The 19,646-nt window shown below is 43.0% G+C and overlaps 1 protein-coding gene across 1 annotated transcript; it reads left to right on the top strand.

The window, feature by feature from the left end:
* Nucleotides 1-881: 881 nt before the first annotated feature.
* Nucleotides 882-18,211, top strand: NMBR (neuromedin B receptor). Its single transcript, XM_056852565.1, has 3 exons — nt 882-2,236; nt 16,023-16,371; nt 17,810-18,211. Exons 1-3 carry the CDS (start codon nt 882-884, stop codon nt 18,209-18,211), a joined length of 2,106 nt encoding a protein of 701 aa, XP_056708543.1.
* The last annotated feature ends 1,435 nt before the right edge of the window (nt 18,212-19,646 follow it).

Genomic DNA, 19,646 nt, shown 5'->3' with positions numbered 1-19,646 from the left:
GGTCAGGTCATGTCTTCGCGGTGACACAAAACCACTTGTTTTGCAAATAGGATGCTGGCCTCCAGTCTGTGTTCTTACTCGACAAGGCGCCCCAAACTTGGGACAACCCTCTCTCTTTCCTTTTCGGTGTTCTATTCTGACAGCAATTCTTCCAAAGAGCTTTTAAAACCATCAAACCGTTCGCCGGTTTAGACGGAGATGAGATCTGCTAAGCAACTGCGCTGTTGCCGTTTCTCCCAAGGGATAAATGAATGGGAGGGACAAACAGACAAATAAATGATGCATGTCTGTTTTATGAAAGACGCGCTTATTACACCCACCCCCGCCCCCCGACCCAAACACACACTTCCCATCTACCGATGGAACATATATGAGGAAGCCTCAATAACAAGTGTAATTGTCCACTTAGGGTAGATAAAGTTGGGTCGCAATGTTAGTGTGTTTGTAGCAGTAAAAAAGAGCCAGAGTCCAGTAGCACCTTAAAGACTAACAAAATTTCTGGCAGGTTAGGAGCTTTCCTGAGCCAGGGCTCACTTCTTCAGATTTCTGAAGTAAGGTGCTACTGGACTCGGGCTCTTTTCCAATGCAGGGTGTTGGAAGTCTACAGATCTCTGGGAAAGACATAGCAGCATTAAGCACAGAGAAGACCGAGGAGTTTGGCACCCAAACCTCCAGACTCTCACACCCGCAAGTCTTTCCCGAATCCCCATTCACTACCAGATGATAAAAGGAGTCTCGAAGTAGCTACTGAAAGAATAATTTCGCCCAGCCAGCTAGTTCGTCGGACGATGCCGCTCGTGGAAGGCACAGCGGAGCAAAGAGTTTTCTCCCCCCAGTTATCAGTTTGATAGCGGTTTTTGAGCGTTGTTTCGCTCTGGTTTATGCGGCCAAACGGCCAGCCTTTCGTCTGGGCAACGGAGCTCCCGCACACGTGCCTGCGGAAGTCCGGTGAATCCTATGGGGCTCAGCCCCCCGAAACCGAGAAGGGTGGGCGTGTTTGCCAACAGTTGTCAACCTCTCCTGCCTTGGACCTGGAGGCCCTCTTCTTGATGTCAGCGGGGGCTCACGTCCATCCAAGTCCCTTGAGTCGACCAACCCGCCCGGGGCGAACGAGCCCCCCCTTCTTTCCCGAAGGGGAGGCCGGCCTTCCGCGCCGCCTGGGGCCGATGGGGCAGCCCAACCCGGGCCGCGAAGCCGGCGCCGGAGGAATGGGCCGAGGGACCCCGCAGGACCCTCCGGCGCTGGCGGGAGCCGCGGCCCAGCCTCAAGGGGGGACGCGCCGTCGGCTGCGGTTGGGCTGGCCGCGTCGGACGGCGGCTCCGGCACGCGGTCAGCACTCCAGCACGGACAGCTCCCTCCGGCCGCCCCGCCGCCGCTCCTGCGGTCCGAGGCGCCCGCCCTCCGACGTGAAGCTCGCAGCCGGGGGGGGGGGGGGACGGGGGGGGGCCTCTGGTCTGGAGCACGGGGGGCGGAGGCGGATCTGGCGCCCCGGGTTGGTTTCCCCGCTCCCGCACCCAGCAGGGGGACCTCGGGCTAGCCGCAGCTCTCTCAGCCCCACCTGCCCCGCAGGGCGGCTGCTGCGGGGAAGGGAAGAAGCTTGGAAGCCGCGTCGCTTCTTCCTTACGCGGTCGAGAAAGTGGGCCTCGCCAAAGGGCCTCTTCTCCTGGCCGCCCCCTCGCCCCCTGCCGCGCTCCTGGGAGCCTCTCCGGACTCCTCCTCGCGGAGGCGGACCTCGCCGCGGGTATAAAGGCGGGCAGGCGGCCCAGCTCCGGCGGCGGGCTCCCTGCTGCCCAAGCCAGGCGGCCGGCCTCCCGCCCCGTCCCGTCCCGTCGGGCAGAGCCGAGCCGAGGCGTCGGCGGGGGTCCATGGCGCCGAGCGGGGCGGGGGGCAACGGGACGGCGGGGGCGCGGGGCGCGGGGCCGGGCGCGCTGCTGGCGGTGCGCTGCGCGGTGCCGGCGCTGTACGGGCTGCTGCTGGTGGCCGGCTTGCTGGGCAACGGCACCCTGCTGCGGGTCTTCCTGGGGCGCGGCGGCCGGCGCAGCGCCCCGCACCTCTTCCTCTCCAGCCTGGCGGCCGGCGACCTGCTGCTGCTGCTCACCTGCGTGCCGGTGGACGCCGCCCGCTTCTTCCTGCGCGGCTGGCTCTTCGGCGCCCTGGGCTGCAAGCTCCTGCCCGCCATCCAGCTCACCTCGGTGGGCGTCTCGGTCTTCACCCTCACCGCCCTCAGCGCCGACAGGTGAGCCGGAGGGGGGCGGAGGGGCACACCCCCGGGGGCTCCCCCGCACCAGCTGCCCTACTCAGAGGCATCGTGGTGCGGAGAGTCACGGCAGCAAAGGGAGCTGAGAAACGACCCCCTCCCCTCCCCTCCCCATGCACTGGGGTCTCAGGGGCAAGATGCTGCCCAGGGGGCAGATACTAACAACACCGTCTAATTGATCTAAATCCGTTCTTTCCCTGGCGAAAGTAGAGTTGAGTGCTGACAGTCGAACAACAACAACCAAGGCTAACGTGTGGTGGGAAATCTGGACCAATCGCCCTTTGGGAATGCTAGGTGTCCAGAAAATCCACCTTGCTGGCAACGAAAGGGGAACAGATGTGCATCCCAATGCACATCTGCCTTTCACTCCGGGACACAGATGGCAACAACTGTGACCCATGCAGAATTCCAATCACTCCTCAGGCATCCTCAGTTACATCTGTCCGATTCCTCACTATATCTGCACAGCAGAGAGCCAAGATCCAGCATAAACCATGCAGGCTTCATGGCAAGAATTGTGCTGTGATGACTTCAAACAGGGTATACACTTTTGGGGCCTCTCTGCAGTGTTGGAAGCTCAGCCTTCTAGGTTAGCAAACAATGACAGAAGTTGCCAGGTACATTAGCTACTTACGTTTTTGAGTGCATACACTTAGAAAGGTACAGACTGAGAGCCAAGAGAGCTGCTTATAAGGGGCTGTTTTTTATTGAAGCTGCCTTATGCTGAATCAGACCCCCTTTGGTCCATTAAAGTCAGTATTGTCTACTCAGACCCGCAGCTGCTCTCCAGGGTCTCAGGCAGAGGTCTTTCACCTAATCACCTAGTCCCTTTAACTGGAGATGCCGGGGATTGAACCTGGGACCTCCTGCATGCCAAGCAGATGCTCTATACCACTGAGCCACAGCCTCTCCCCTGTCATATTTTGTCCTTGGGTTTCAATATCCCAGTACAAAAGGATGTTGCATCAAATATGAAGGTAGGACATCAGGATGTGACAACCTTTCCATTAAAAATCTCAGGAGCAGTGATAGTCTCACAATTCACAGGCATTTTCATATGCAAACATATGATTTGTACTCATGTTCCTTTCATAACTGATGTGACACACACGGTATGCTGTACTCCGGTTTCTTCACTAGACCTCTGGCAAAGCGGTTTTTGTTGTAAGAATGTCCAACAAGGTGTTGTTGGGAGACCAGTTTCATAAAGGAAGAGGCATATTCTTCTCTTATTAGGTCTACCTTCCTCAGCTCACAAAAACACAATGCTTTCCAATGCTAAGACAATGGAAGAAGGAGAACAAATGTCAAACCAAACAAGTCGGGTGCAGTGGGGCGGCAATTCAGCCAAAACCATGTCTCTATGGAATCATTTTGGTTTGAAAAATGCATTCAGCTGCAAAGGCATTTTTGCTGGTTAAGGTTATGAACTTTAAATAGCATACTAAGTATAAATAGTATATATATATATTTACATGTAAACAAATATAAAATAGCCTACAAAATATATAAAATATAGTAATGTCTCCTTAAAAGATATACAACATAGACAATTGCTGGTATCGATTGTTAAACAAAATTGCGGATAAACTACTTGGGGGATAATTAGGTGTGCAATTGAAGTAAAAGTTAACCAAACCACAGAGGTATTTTTTACTTCCTTCTGTTTAGAACATGATTTGATTTTCTCTTGCCAATGTGATGAGAAACACATCAGCTCCTTGCAGCGACTCAAGTGAAACTAATTGCTTTAAAAAATTACCTCTGGAAAAAGCTGAACACCTGTTGAAACATTTTCTCCAGCTGTGCTAGTCATATGTATGTATTATTAGTTTTTTAAAAAAGTTTATTTCTAACCCCATTCTCCAGTAAATTGAGAAATGCAGTTTACAAAAACAAAAACAATGAAATCCAACATCATCCAAAATGAAAAGAATGATCATCGCAGCTGAAAAAGCCTTGTCACCAGCTCCTCTCTTCTTTGCTCAAAAGGTGGGCAGCACACAGAGTAAGGCCAGAGAAGCAGATCTTATCAGGTGGTCAGGTCAGTAGGAAAGAGGGCCTTAGGCATTGGGAGCTTAAAGGGTCAAGCCAGCATCTGAATTATCCTTCAGTGCTGCAGAAGTCCCAAGTGCCCTGGTAATGGACAAGAATAGCATTGAGATTTCCCACCCCCTTGCCATATCATATTCCCAAATACACCCAATGTATGATCAGTTAAATCACAGAGATTAAGATGTTCAGAGATAGCTGTGATTCCTGAAAGAGGGGTGGTGCTCAGAACAAGGGGCACTATCCTTAGTCCAGTCTGTGAAATTCTTAAGAGCAACTGAGACCCATGCTGGTATAACTTGGATATATCATGGTGTGTTTGGCGAACTGGCAGCATAGCACTCCACTCCAATATGATCCCAGTGCTGCACCAGCCATAGGGCCAGAAATAGGCAGTGCCAAAGGCATTGTCAAATGAAGAGCCGGGCTTAGTTCTATCCCAGTTCTTGCCCTAGGTGCTGGTGAAATCTTATATACTCATGAACATGTTTGCCTAACAACAAATTCTCCATTGGTTCATCACATTTACACTGCCACAGTGCAGTTTAGGATGCCAACTAAGTTCACAACCAATCACTAATTCTCTCAAGCACTATATACATCTCAGGCAGGAAACCCTTATTTCACTTTCACCCCCCTCCCTGATAACTGATGGCGTGTGTGAAACTATGGGCATTAACGCATGGGCAGAATGTTCCTGGTTCGCTCCTCTGTTATCCCACAATATTTTAATCCCACAATATTTAAGTCTGGATAATCAAACGCATGACGCCAGCCTATCCCACATTAAGTCTGAAACAAGTAGCTGCTGGAGGCTCCCTGTGCGTTTGAACCAACCATATAATGTGGGATAGTTCGCAGTGCGGGATAGCAGGGGAGTGACATCGCCCAAGGATTGGCTGAGGGATTATCCAATCAAAGGGCGATTCTCCCCCTTTTTTTCTTGGAACACCAGCGTTCCGGTATACCATCGTCTCAACCTGTTAAGCATTGATCTTCTCAGGCATAAAATGGCTTTTTGGAGTGGGGCAGTGGAATGCATACTAGAGTGAGGGAGGTGCGTTGGTGCTACTGAAAAAAAGATGTGGGTATTTTTTTGCTGAGATGTTAGAAAACCGGCAATCTGGTGAAGCTAGCATACCTCAGAAGTTTACAGGCATTGCAAACGAACTCACTAGTAGAAGCTGGTGTGGATGACAGGATGGATTGTGCTAGTCCCATGGGCTGTCATTCCAGTCCCAGAGCTCTGGGTTTAGAGATCTTACTGGAAAATCCATTCCACATTTTCTTTGCAACTCTGTTTGTGCTGTAATGTATTTCAATGGAGCTCATGCAAGGCAATTGGCAATCCAGGCTCCTTCAATAGGCTATGCATCCTCTCCCATTGTTTCTAATCGGCTAGCCTGTCATTCATTTTAGTGCATCTCGACTTCACCTCTTTGCTTCGTGGCCAGCCCAGAGGAGAGGGGAAGGAAAGCCTTGTACATTTTTCAGCGTGCCACTTCAGAGGCTCGCAACAGCACAGCGGATGGGAATGCGTTGATCAGATTGACGGACCACGTTTTGCTTCCACCCAAAGCTGGAAAGTTGTGCCTTTTCCTTCCGAGTGTAAATAAAGCTGTGTTGTGAGGGCGAGGCAACAAAACTGGCTGGGCTTATTCAAAACAGGACAAAATGGGCATTTTAATTAAAAAGACGGGACGGCCAGGAAATGTGACAAAAAACGGGTCAGCCTATACAAAAGGAAGGTAGGACAGGACTGTGCTTCAGCTGCCATTTGCCTTGGGGTGGGGGCTCAGTCCCCCCTCGCAAGTTCGGGGGGGCGTGTCCTTGAACGAAAGGAGGTTAGTAGCGGGCTAGTCATGTGATTACACGCACGCCGGCGTTCCAGTAATGTAGCGAAATTTTAAAAAGTAGCGGTTTAGCACTGAAAAGATCGCTAGAAAACAGGGATTGCTGAACCCGGTTTTTTTTGCCTTAATTCGCGACTAAGGTGGGTCCGATGCGCAGCACTTGGACGGTCGTGCGTGTGGACCACAGAGATTCGCTACTATTAAGGCACAAAAGCGAGACAAATTGGCCGTGCGTTAAGCCCCATAGACATATTCGATAGCTCTGGATTAGCTGACCCAGACCCCAAAATTTTGCTTTGCGCCATCCTATATAGCCATCCTACCACTGTGTTTGTGAAGTTTATGAACAGCTCTTCATCCCAGCAACCCTTATTTTTCACATCCCCTCTCCATTATGTAGCTTACATAGGGGCTTTCAGCCAGGGACTTCATGCATGCTAAGCCTGGAATGTTCTACAGCACTATCTTAGGCTGCAATCCTAAGAACATTTTCCTTGGAGCAAGCTACACTGAATAAAATGGGACATACTTTTGAGTAGACTTGCTTAGGTTTGTTCCCTGTTTATTCCCTGTGCCTTTATGTACAGTCTTTCCTGCCTTGGTATATGGGGCTGCTTTTGACACTGGGGCCAATTGAGATTCCAAATGCCCCATGATTTGTTGCTTCCAATGGTGGCCAATTGGGCATGGGATTAGAGGAATTGTCTGCACTGTGCATCAGGTGAATTCTCTCCTGCTTCCATCTGTGGCTCAGTGGTAGAGCATTTGCTTTGCATGCAGAAGGTCCTGTGTTCAGCTCCTGTCATCTCCAGTTAAAGCAGTGGTTCCCAACCTTTTTTTGACCAGGGACCGCTAGGACTTTTTTGTTTGGTGCAGGGACCCCAAGGTTCAAAATAAAAATTCCGAGAATTTGAAAATAAACTTTAATCATAACTGTTAGTTAAACATTAAACTTAGAATAATATTTGAATATATATATTTTATAATAGAGAACTTTTAATTGAAAATATTAATTTATTATGGGTTTATAACTTTGTTTCGCGGACCTTAATTTAGTTCTCACGGACCCCTGGGGGTCCGCGGACCCCCGGTTGGGAACCAGTGAGTTAAAGGGATTAGGCAAGTAGGTGATGTGAAATCTAGCCTGAGACCCTGGAGAGCTGCTGCCAGTCTGAGTAGCCAATACTGACTTTGATGGACTAAGGGCCTGATTCAGTGTAAGGCAGCTTCATGTATTCATGTGTTCCATTTTGCTGCTGACTAGCTTGTTGATGCACAAAATGTGAGTGTTGCCTTATTCCTGGCTTCCCTTTTGGTAGGATTTACCCACAGTTTTTCACAGTTATGTTTTTCATAGTTATGTTTACTCCCAGTGAGCTACAAGAGAGATGACAGGGATGCCTTTTGTGAGTATTCTGTTGTGTGGTTTTCATTGCTGTGTCTTCATGTCTGTGTCCAGCTTGCCTTCCAAAAAGCTGCCCCTTGGGGCATTCTCCCTCCTGGGTGAAGTCTTGCTTGAGAGACACTGTGCAGTTTTTCTCTGCCAAGTGAGCTGTTAAAGAGTCTGGGTGATGAGGTTGGGATGGCCAAGCTTCCTTCCTCCTGTGCCTGCCTTTGCAAGAGAGGATTTTTTTAATTTTTTTATTAACTTTAATAAGATACAACAATAGAGGAAATACTAAGAAGAAAAGAAATTAAGTTACAGTTGAAATCCAAAATTAAACAGTGAAATCCAAAATCCAACATGTCAAAAATTCTTCACTGAAACTTTCAAACTATACAAAAAAAATTGTCATGTATACTCAATTTATTTTGACTTCCCAAGCTTATTCTGGTTGATATTCTTCTGTCTCGATTTTGTCCTGCATTTTGTAAATTACTCTATATTAAAACAATTGTAAATGTAAAAAACTGTCATAATAAACCGATATCTAAATAATATTTGTCTTAAGACTCATAAATTTATGTAGTCCAGTCATATCATACCATATTTTAATTTGATATAGTCTTGAAATGGCATCCATGTTGACTCATGTTTGTACATATCTTGGTCCTCATAAAGAGCAGTCAATCTAGCGGACTCTTTGTAATCCAAAAGTTTAAAGATCTAATGTTCCTTCTTTGGAACCTTGCTGTTCTTCCATTTCTGAGCAAAAGTTATTCTTGCTGCTGTTGTAGCATACATGAGAAAGACCATATTGTCAGCATATATTGCTTTATCAATAATATTCAGAAGACATAAAGGAATACTTTTTTAAATATTAATTTTTAATATCTTACTTAATTCTCCACTAATCATTGACCAAAACCTTTTGGCTTTTTTTACACTCCCACCACATGTATATATAATTTGCTTCTTTTTTTCTGCATTTCCAGCAGCGCGATGGAATTCTATTATTAAACCTATGTAGTCTTCTTGGCGAATAATGCCACCTATAAAACATTTTATAGAAATTTTCTTTTAAGCTAATACAGGGAGTGAATTTTTGTGTTTGATTCCAGCTTTTTTCCCATTGAGACATATTTATATTTTGCCCTGTATCTTGGGCCCATTTCACCATGGTATCTTTTACTACTTCCTGCTCTGTCGCTAACATAAGAAGAAATTTATAAAATTTCGATAGAAATTTGTCTTCTTTTTCAATTATTTCCTTTTCTAACCATGATTTTTGAGGGTTAATGCCTCTTTTAAAATCTGATTTGAATAATTCCTGAAATTGTCTGCATAAGTACCAATCTTTGCTGCAACAAATTATATCTTCTTTAATTTTTAGGATAATTTCTTCATTATGTACATAAAGTATGTCTCTTTATTTTAGATTATATGAGATGGGATATATATTTAATCTATTTATCCTATCCTATCTATAGGATCAGTCCACAGTGGTATTTTATTTTTGAAATTTAATTTATATTTATCCCAAATTTTAAATAAGCTTTTTCTAATGAAATGTTTTTTAAAAAAATTGTCAGCCAGAATTTTGTCGTCGAAAAGATATGCATGTGAACCAAAACCTTTCCCTTTCCCCTCTAAATTAAGTAGCTTTTTATTTTTTAGAGTAATCCATTCTCTTGCCCATGTCAAACAAGCTGCTTCATAATAAAGATTTAAGTCAGGAAAATTTAAACCTCCTCTAGATTTATCATCGATTAAGTTCAAGTATTTTATTCTTGCTCTCTTATTTCCCCATACAAATCTTAATAACAACTAAGTCCATGTTTTAAAATAGACTCTATTTATCGGTATTGGAATAGTTTGAAATAAAAATAGAAATTTAGGGAGAACATTCATTTTTACAGCTGCAATTTTTCCCATAAAGGAAATCTTAAGGTTGTTCCAAGAACTTAAGTCATTTTTATTCTATTTATAAGTTTTATATAATTATTTTTGAATGTCTGTATTATGCTTTGTGAGCCAAATTCCAAGTTATCTAATTTTTTTAAACTATGTCTAAGTTTGATAATTGGGATAATTTTTGTTTTTCTTTGTTACTAAGATTAATTTCTATAATCTTAGATTTTTTGTTGTTTATTTGGAGACCTGAAATATGACCAAAATCCTGTAAAGCTTGTTCAATATGTTCATAACCATCTACTGGATTCTCAGTAAATAGTAATAAATCGTCTGTATAGGCTCTGTATTTATAGTATACCCCCTACCTTCACTCCTGTTATCTTATTGCTATATAATTTGAATATTCAAACATTCTAAGGCTAGAATAAACAAAAGGGGAGACAAGGGACATCCCGGTCTTGTACCTCTCCTTATCATTAAGCTCGTAGATTTTTCACCATTAATTATCAAGTTAGTCATCTGATTTTTATATATAGCTCTAAATACATTCAAAAATTTACTTCCCAATTCAAACTTCAAAATCACTTGTTCAATATATTTCCAATTTACATTGTCAAATGCTTTTTTTAAATCGAAGAAAAAATACTTTTTTACTTATGTCTTTATTTCCAATCTCTAAAAGATTCATAAGATAACGGATGTTCTCATTCAGATTTCTTTTAGGAAGGAATCCTGTTTGTTCATCACTTATTATTTCATGTAGAATGTTTTTTAATCTGTTTGCCATAATTGACATAAAATTTTTGTAGTCAGTTTAGTAGAGCTATAGGTCTAAATTCACTTATATCAATTGGAGAGCTTTCCACTTTAGGAATTAATGTAGTATTTGAATATTGCCAAGAATTTGGGATACACCCTTCTTCTATTATTTGCAAGAGAGGATTTAAACCTCCATCTGTGAAATTGCCATGATTTCAGTGGTTTCAGGACTCTTACCGGGCATGCCATAGTCCTCCATATGGGTTGCTGTTGTGTTCCCCTGTTGTGTGTTCTGTGTGGGTGAGGGCAAGGTGACATCAAGCAAGCATGGCGGTGTCAATGTCTTTTGGCTGGTAGCTTCCATCTATGTTTGACACTGGAGTGTCACTTCCATGCTACTCTGTGACTGGTGGATGTTGCTGGTGTTAATGGGAATCCAGTGCTGTCCCAGCGCTTCCAGCTCCCTGGAGTTGGGCTTTTTGCATTTTCTTCTTCTTCTTCTTTTTACTGAGAGAATATCAAATACTGAACATGGATGGAAGCATCAGCAGTGTACCAGCATCTGAGGGTTAGGGTTGAGCTGCTCATTTGCTAGAAAATTGAGCCTTCATATTAGTGCTCCTCCTCCTCCTCGCCCTTCTCATCTCTCTCTGTCTGTCTCTTTTTCTCTCTGAATTAATATGAGCTGGTACAGTCCACGTGGTTTATTAGAAGGTGAGATTAGCCATGTGGAAAGATTAGTCAAAATATGAATGGAAAATTAGGCAGCGGCAGCTCCTAATCAGCAACAACACATTTATGGCCATTTCTATTTCTTCGGTGGGACTTTATGCCACCTCTGCATGTAGACCATGATCCTCATGTTCTTTTTGTGATAGCAAGCATTGCCACAGCTTTTACAGGTCATTTTGGAAAATCACATGGCCATGTTTTCTCATTGTTGGTCTTTACTTATTGCATCCATCACTGACTAGCCATGAGTTCGGCAAGGAAACAGAGAGGACAGTCCCATGGTATTAGGTCAAATGGCTGTGGAACCAGCCTTTTCACTTTCAGTGGCCCATTGCCTTTATGGATTTGTGCTTAACAGTCATGTCTCTAGGAGACTGGCTTTGGGTTGAGGCCAAATTAGCTTCCCATCAATATTAAATCCATAAAGAATATCTACTAACACAAGGGTGGGTCTCCAATTTTCATGGATTTCCCCTTAATCTTCCCATGCTGTATCCCACATTGTTCCCTAGAGGAAAAAGGGAGAGGACTGCAAAAGGCAGGGAAGTGGGGAAAATCCATTCTGTGAATTCTGTTTTGTTCTTTGATTTAACAGCTTTGATATTGGCATGGTTGCATCAGGAGGCAGTTTCTTGATACATTTCTCTGCACTTGTGAACATAGTCAATTGTATCAAATTTAGAGATTTTAAATGCATTTGGACAAATATTACCCTTGTCAAATCGCAACATTCTGAATATATTTTCCTGTCTGAAATGTATCAGCTCTAATGTACTATACCTTATTGGAGTGAACTCTGCAAACCTAGAAATGCTAAGAACAAATGAACATTTTCGGGCTGTTTTGTGTAAGTCTCATCAACCCACTCTATGGGGTGGCTTTTCGTGCACAGGCAATTTACCACTTGGATTAGGTGAATTATCACTCCACATCACTGTGTATATCTTCTCTAGATGCTACTGCTATAGTGGGGAGGGGGGGAATTGGATGCTTTTCCTGTCATCCAATCGATTTATGTCACATCAAAAGAACTCTGATTCCAGGGATCATCTGTTATTGGATTTTTCTGGTTCTTGGAGTTTTAACTACTTGTCAGGCAATCCTGTCATATATCCCTACAACAAAAACTAAGACATGTTGAAACTGAAATACAAAACAGCCCAATGTTTGTTGTGATTACTTTTAGGTACCTTCTAATTACTCAGTGTTTGAGCAAGACATATGTCCGTGATCTGAAAAACAGTTCCCATTCCATATCAAAATGATGCTTCTGGATGCACATATTCCCCAAATGTATTCCACCCACTAGACCTCATATTTCTCATGAACCCAAAGCATGTTAATTACCTGTAGTATGGGATCTCCTGCTCATCTGTATTAATCTGGCTCTTAGTCCTTATTTAAGCTTGATGCTGGTGAGGTGAAAGAACCTGCCCTATAACTTGATGTGTACACAGTATCTTGTTCAAATATTGCTGCTACCTGTGCAAAGCACAACTCGTGCTTGAGTTAGCATGCCAGGGATCCATAGCAGGTGTTGCGCAGGCATGCTAATTAAGCAACATATCTTATTTGGATCTGGAGATCGATGTGTGCATGAGTGCTGGTAGCAATTCAGTATAAACAACACACTAGGCTTATGACAGTTTCCTGGGTAAGGTTCTTTTGCTTTGTGAGCATTGTCTTTAAACCAGGCAACAGTCTCAGGTGATGCACCCAGGCACCTAAACCAATGTCTTCTATTTTGAATGTGCAGCCGCTGAAGGAGTGCCATGCTAGCACCTGTGGTGAGACTCTGGAGCCTGCTTTCCCTCTCTTCATACGACCCTGCAAAGAGCTGTCTGGATTTGCTAGAGGATTTTGATTTCCTAAATGGATTTCCTAATCTAGTCAACATGCTGATTGGTTAACATAGTTGTTAATAAAAGGAACAAAGCTCCATCTCCAAATCCCTGGGCGTCATGAATCATGGCTGTTTGTAGAAAGCTGCAAGGCATTTAAAGGCTGAAGACAGATAGTTTTCATTATACTTGCTAGGCTGGTGTGGAAAGCATTTGTGTGTGCAGAGCTTGTCTTAATGTTGTGAAGCCAAAATGGATGTCCTTGAGGACTAATTTAAGGATCAGCTGGGTTTAGACCTCTGTGCGGTAAATTTTCCTATAGAGTATCTGGCACCATTTCAAAATCTTGGTGCCTCAAATGCCAACAGTCCCAACACTGGGTGTGTTTTAAAGGAGTACAGTTTTTACATCTAAATCTCTTTCAAAAGGGGCTTAACTACTAAAACAGGAAGTCCAAGGTCTTGAAAATTATACTCATGGTGTGGGAGTCCTTTGTCTTAATGCCAAATGTGGAAAGGCTGGCAGAGGTACTAGGTGGTAAGGATGTAGCTAATTTTGTTATGGGGAGGGTAATTTATTTTTCTAAAATTCACTTTTTTAGATATAGGCATTGATTCCTCTTAGAATCATAGAATCATAGACTTGGAAGGGACCACCAGGGTCATCTAGTCCAACCCCTACACAATGCAGAAAAATCACAACTACCTCCCCCCCCCCCGGAGTGACCCCTGCTCCATGCCCAGAAGATGGCAAAAAACCTCCAGAATCCCTGGCCAAACTGGCCTGGAGGAAAATTGCTTCCTGAGCCCATAGTGGCGATCAGCACTGCCCTGGGCATGTAAGAAAGGGCCATGATGCAAACCCTGATGCAATCTGTCCTGCCCTTCCTCTCATGATCTAAGTTTGCAGCACCAGCATTGCTGTCAGATGGCCATCTAGCCTCTGCTTTAAAACTGCCAAAGAAGGAGAGCCCACCACCTCCTGAGGAAGCCTGTTCCACTGAGGAACTGCTTTGTCAGGAAGTTCTTCCTAATGTTTAGCCAAAAACTCTTTTGATTTAATTTCAACCTGTTGGTTCTGCTCCGACCTTCTGGGGCAACAGAAAACAACTCGGCACCATCCTCTATATGACAGCCCTTCAAATATTTGAAGATGGTTATCATATCACCTCTCAGTCGTCTCCTCTCCAGGCTAAACATACCGAACTCCTTCAACCTTTCCTCATAGGACTTGGTCTCAAAATTCCTCATCATCTTTGTCAAAAAGAAAGATAAACCCTTCTTTTTCAAAAGAAAGGGGGACTTCTTTTTCATTTCTTTTTTATTTCCCTTTATCGAGAAATCAATGCACACTGTTGTAATTTCAGCCCTTGCTGGTTTTTTAAAAAATGTTACACACCACAGGATGGTGCTCTAGAGGAAGATAGGAAGATTTAGGAAGACATTGCCTACCTCTGAGCATCTACAGTGTGAAATTCTGAAATTCTGCAGAACCTTCCTTCCTTTCCCTCTTGCCTTTGAATGATTCTTTGATCAAAATAGATTAGAAACAGACTCCAAATTCCCCCCTCCAAAAAAAAGAAAGAAATGGATTTCAGGGAGAATCTGGATGAAGAGGAATTAAGAGAATGTATCTTAACAATGGTAGATGTGGCACTCGACACATGCTCACAAGTACTACTACCTGTATTATTATTGTATATGCACAAGGGCTGAATCCTCACTTCTGGGGCTAAGTCCTGATAAACAGTGTCTTAAATGAAGTCCAGAGTTTGTTCCTTAATATTTCCTTTGCAGGTTATACTATACATAGAAATACACCCAGAGTATAAAACAAGAGTCTAGGCCATGTTTTAAATAAACCAATTCATAATTCAGGTTATGGGTCAGGAGATTTTTCAGGCAGACAATCCACACTACCCTATTCTCTTGCCCACACCCTCACAAATTTAATTTGGGTCTAGTGTAAGTTCATAGGGGATGTTGTTTGTTGGAAAATTGGTAACCTTCATTTCAAGTCTATCCTAAAAGTGGGAAGATGGAATTGCTGCCAGTGGTGTAATGTCACAGTAACATTTAGGCCATATTATGTCAAATTTATATTGGCTGAATAGTAGTGACAACTCAAACAGTATATATATATATTTCAAAAAATCGAAATGGAACTCAATCAAAAATTTCTCCAACTATCCAGTAGATTCCATGAAGTTAATAAGTACACTAGAATGAATGGATATTTTAAAGAAAATCCATGAATCCACTACTGTAAAATATAATATATAACATATAAAGAGGACATAATGTCACAGATATGTTATGAGATAATTTAAAAAGCCTATAAAAAGTATTGATTGAGAGCTTCTTCTCAGAATATGCCCCCATTGGGATTCTGGGTGTAGGGAGGCATTTGGACATGCTGCAGGTATGACTCAGCCATTTAAAAGGCTTGTGGAAGGAGACTGAGGAGGATGCACCAGCTCTGGTTCTCAGCAGGGAAAGGAGTTGATCTAAGGGACAGGAGGTGGAATGGGTGAGTGCTCCACTTCTGCTCCTCTCAGTTTGAGGCTAAGGAAGGTTGCTTTATCCAAGAAGACACTGATGTGCCATGGTCTTGGTATGGGACTTGACACAAGTGAAACCGTAAAATACTTTCAAAGCAGAAAGCCTAAATCCCCATATCAATAACTAAGTAAAACTAGGACAAACAGCAGACCTATATATCAAAGATAAAACCAAAGCCAAGAAATCCTTAACTGGTACCCAAGTCAAGGCATGCCAGAGCGCTAAAGGAGGCAAGGAGTTTTAATGGGTTGGCTGGGTGACATCACTGAAAAGGTCTACAGACCAGAGCCTCTGATCATAATCTGAACACGCAGGTAGGTTTATATGTCCATGGTGGTTTTAAGATATTCAGGTCCTAAACAATTCAGATTTAAAGCAGCACTTTACTGAAATGAATTGAAAGCAGGTGAAAGTGATTCAATATTGGTAAGATATACTAAAGCAAGAGATTCTACATTACTGTAATGCTGTGTCCCAGTTGAAGAATTGTTCACCCATTCAATAGCAAGGATTGAATCTGGATTTACAGAACAGAATCTCCTCCTCCTCCCTTCTCTTTTTCTTTGTGTGTGTGTATGTGATTCAGGTAGGCTCATCAGAAGCTATAGCCTTTCAATAAATGAAATAATGTATTCTTTGAAAAATAATGTTCATTTCCCCCTCCAATTTTAGGTACAAGGCAATTGTAAATCCAATGGATATTCAAGCACCCAATGCAGTTATGTGGACCTGTATAAAAGCTATAGCCATCTGGATAATCTCCATCCTGTTAGCAGTTCCTGAAGCTGTATTCTCTGAAGTGACCCATATCAACGATGCAGATAATGTCAGTTTCACAGAATGTGTACGATATCCTCCAAAGGATGACTTGCACCCAAGGATTCATTCGGTGATGATTCTCTTGGTATATCTCCTTATCCCTCTCACTATTATTAGTGTTTACTACTATCATATTGCCAGGAGTTTAATTAAGAGTGCACATAACCTACCTGGAGAACACAGTGAACATTCTAAAAAACAGGTAAGTATTATAAGAGTTTTCCTTTAAGAGAGTTTCAAAAATCTCATTTATCTAGATCAGATGTTACTTCAAAATACTAATATGCTATTGCCTCTATTATCTCTAAGTTATTCCTAATCACATTTTTTTTGCTGAAAGCTATATTATCAGAATTTTTCTCATCATTTCTAAGAACTGTTGCCTCACTTAAGCTAGGCTGCCAGACTCCATGCATTTTCTATAGGCACTTCCACCTTGTGGAATGGATTCCCTAAGGAAATAAGAGGGTGCTGTCCTCTTATAGGTTTTTTTAAGGAGGCATTTCATTTTAGTTACTAGGGCCTTCAGTGGGGTGTAGGTTGAAGATATTTTTCTCTTTGGATGGGAAGAGAATTACTCAGAATTTTATTGTACATAAGTTTTTAATTTGGAATGGTAAATTGCTTTAAGCCACAAAAGAAAGGTGGGGTGTAAATATTTTAAAAATGAGTTAAAAGTTCAGCTACCCCCTTTCTCCAAAAATGACTGCTCAACTTGGTCAAAGTGAACATATTGAATGTTTAGATCACATCAAGGGGAAAAAAGCATGCAAGATATGACCTTGGCTGGATCTTGCAGTTACAGCTGAATGCATTGCATATTTTCCTTTGGGCCTACCAGAATCCACTGCGCATCCTACTTCACCTTAGATGCTCCCACAGCACAAAGAAGCTTCAGCAGGTCCTTGTAGCCATCATCCTGCTTATGGGCATCCTAGAGTCAGCTGGTTCGCCAGTGTGTGAAAGAATGCAGGACTAGATGGATCTTGGTCTGATCCAGCATGGCTCTTTTTATGTCCTTATGTTCTATAAGGTTTAAGAGCTACTCAGACCAATGGGAAGCCATTCTACCATTGGCAAGAGATGCAGTACTCCAGTGGAGGGTTGTTTCTTCACTTTCTTTGAACTGGATTTTCTTCAGTCAATTGCTAATAATATTAGTTTCTGGATTTTCTGGTGCCACAGATGCACAAGTTGTTATTGGATTATGCCTTGGCATACATCCCCTAATAGTTGGCAGGTGGGGTGAGCTCTGACGGTGCCAATCATTTGATTGGGGGTGGCTGGGAAAATGAATCAAAGTTTCCCATAATTCTTTTCAGCCTGAGATAGATGCATTCAGAGATTATGATGATGACCTTCAGTGTTTAATGCAACCTATATACTGACATGCAGTATTATGTGATTAGCTTAGTGCTGCATGCAAGGATCTGCTCTCGAAACCAGTGGATAGTGTAAAAAGTGGCAGAGGTTTTATTGGAAATATAGTCTGGTTTCTAATGCTGTTAATTTTTCTGGACTGTATTTAAGTGAGTTGTGAAAACTAATGCAAAGCATATTTGTATATATTTGGATTAAGGCTTCACCATGGACTAGCTCCATTTACTGTGACTGACTGACTGCTCACTTTATCATTTCAGATGGAAACACGAAAGCGCCTGGCCAAAATTGTCCTCGTCTTTGTAGTACTGTTTGCTGTATGCTGGTTGCCCACCCATGTGCTGTACATGTATCGGTCCTTTAACTACAGTAAGATTGATCCATCACTTGGCCATATGGTCATTACTTTGGTAGCCCGGGTACTCAGCTTCAGCAATTCTTGTGTCAATCCGTTTGCACTCTATTTCCTCAGTGAAAGCTTCCGGAGGCATTTCAACAGCCAGCTTTGCTGTAGCATAATGCCTTATAAACAGAGGTCTACCACTTACCAAAATGGCTCTTCAGCCATTCGAATGACTTCTCTGGAAAGCCACGGCAGGAACACTGTCACCATGACCCCTCTGCCTAATGGGCATCACCCCAAACAAGAAATATCTCTGTGATTTAATCAGTGTAATGTTTGAGCTTGGAAGGGGATTCAACATTTATTTGCCATATGGGTACTTTATTCAACTTTCTTAAAAATGTACTGACATCCTTAACCCATGGATTTGCACCTTTTAGTGTACATTCACACTGGTTTTAAAGGAACTAGGATTTTTTCCCCAACAGTTATCGGTTATATAGTTAGTACTTTGAACAACTGATCTATATTTTGGATGGTACTGATGAACAAATAACAAAGATACATATAAAAAGGAGAATATATATAATGTGTTGCTATTTAAAAAGAAGAAATACTGATTTACTTAACTGACAACTTCATGTTGGCTCTTGGTTTTTTTAAAAGTTGTGAACCTCAGTCATGTCTTCTTACAAAGGACTATCCAGTAAACGAAGAACCACACATTCTGCTAATGCTCATGTGTATTCTGGATATGCCCTGACCTGGATGGCCCAGGCTAGCCTGATCTCGTCAGATCTCAGAAGCTAAGCAGGGTCAGCCCTGGTTAGTATTTGGATGGGAGACCACCAAGCAATACCAGGGTTGCTGTGCAGAGGAAGGCACTGGCAAACCACCTCTGTAGTCTCTTGCCATGAAAACCCCAAAAAGGGGTCGCCATAAGTTGGCTGCGACTTGAAGGCACTTTACACACACACATTCTGGATATACATTCACACAGCTATGCTTGCCCAGTCTCCAGTGAAATTAAGGATGTATCTGGAGATGTATATCCTCATCCAGGGACACTATTTGTGTGCAAGCAGGTATTGCTCGAGCTGGTGTATAAATGCAAACAACACAATAACATATCATGTAAATCCTGTATCAAGACAAATTATGAATGTACATCAGGATTGTTTGTCATATATTTGGAAAATTCTGTGGCTTGGGTCCTAAGGTGCCATTCCATCAGTGCAGCAACAACAGTTCCTTCTAGGGGATGGCTTTTCCATTTGTGGCGAGAGGTCAACAATTTTTGCCAATTCTGTCCTCTTGCTGCAGACTCACAATTTGCTCCCAACTCTGTTCCATTGGGTTTACTAGCCCTCAGGAGAAGGATTTCAGGAAACACAGAATGCTGCATTAAAAGGGGGAGGCAGGGAAGTTGCTTTATCCTAGCATGACTCAGCTCACAATGCTTAGGATCCAAGGCAATATCTTGGGAGCACAGTGTTAATTTGATGTATTGACATAAAGGTAAATTCCCCTTTCGGGTGTGTCTGAAATGTGTGGCTGTAGCCGATGAGTGAAGCAGGTGTTTGATTGTTTTGTCAAAAGCTTTGATCACCTGTCAGCCCACAATGACCTGAATATTAATAATCAGCTCATATTACACATGCTTCCTATTGTTGACTGTTGGACTTTACCACTTAATTTTTACTGCTTGCTAGCTTTGTAAGCTTGATGCCATTTAAATTACAGCTTTAAATTCT

This window comes from Euleptes europaea, chromosome 7, assembly GCF_029931775.1.
Source record: "Euleptes europaea isolate rEulEur1 chromosome 7, rEulEur1.hap1, whole genome shotgun sequence".
NCBI classification, from domain to species: Eukaryota; Metazoa; Chordata; class Lepidosauria; order Squamata; family Sphaerodactylidae; genus Euleptes; species Euleptes europaea.
Note: the sequence above shows the minus strand (reverse complement) of the source record. Positions and strands in the feature narration are given on the sequence as shown.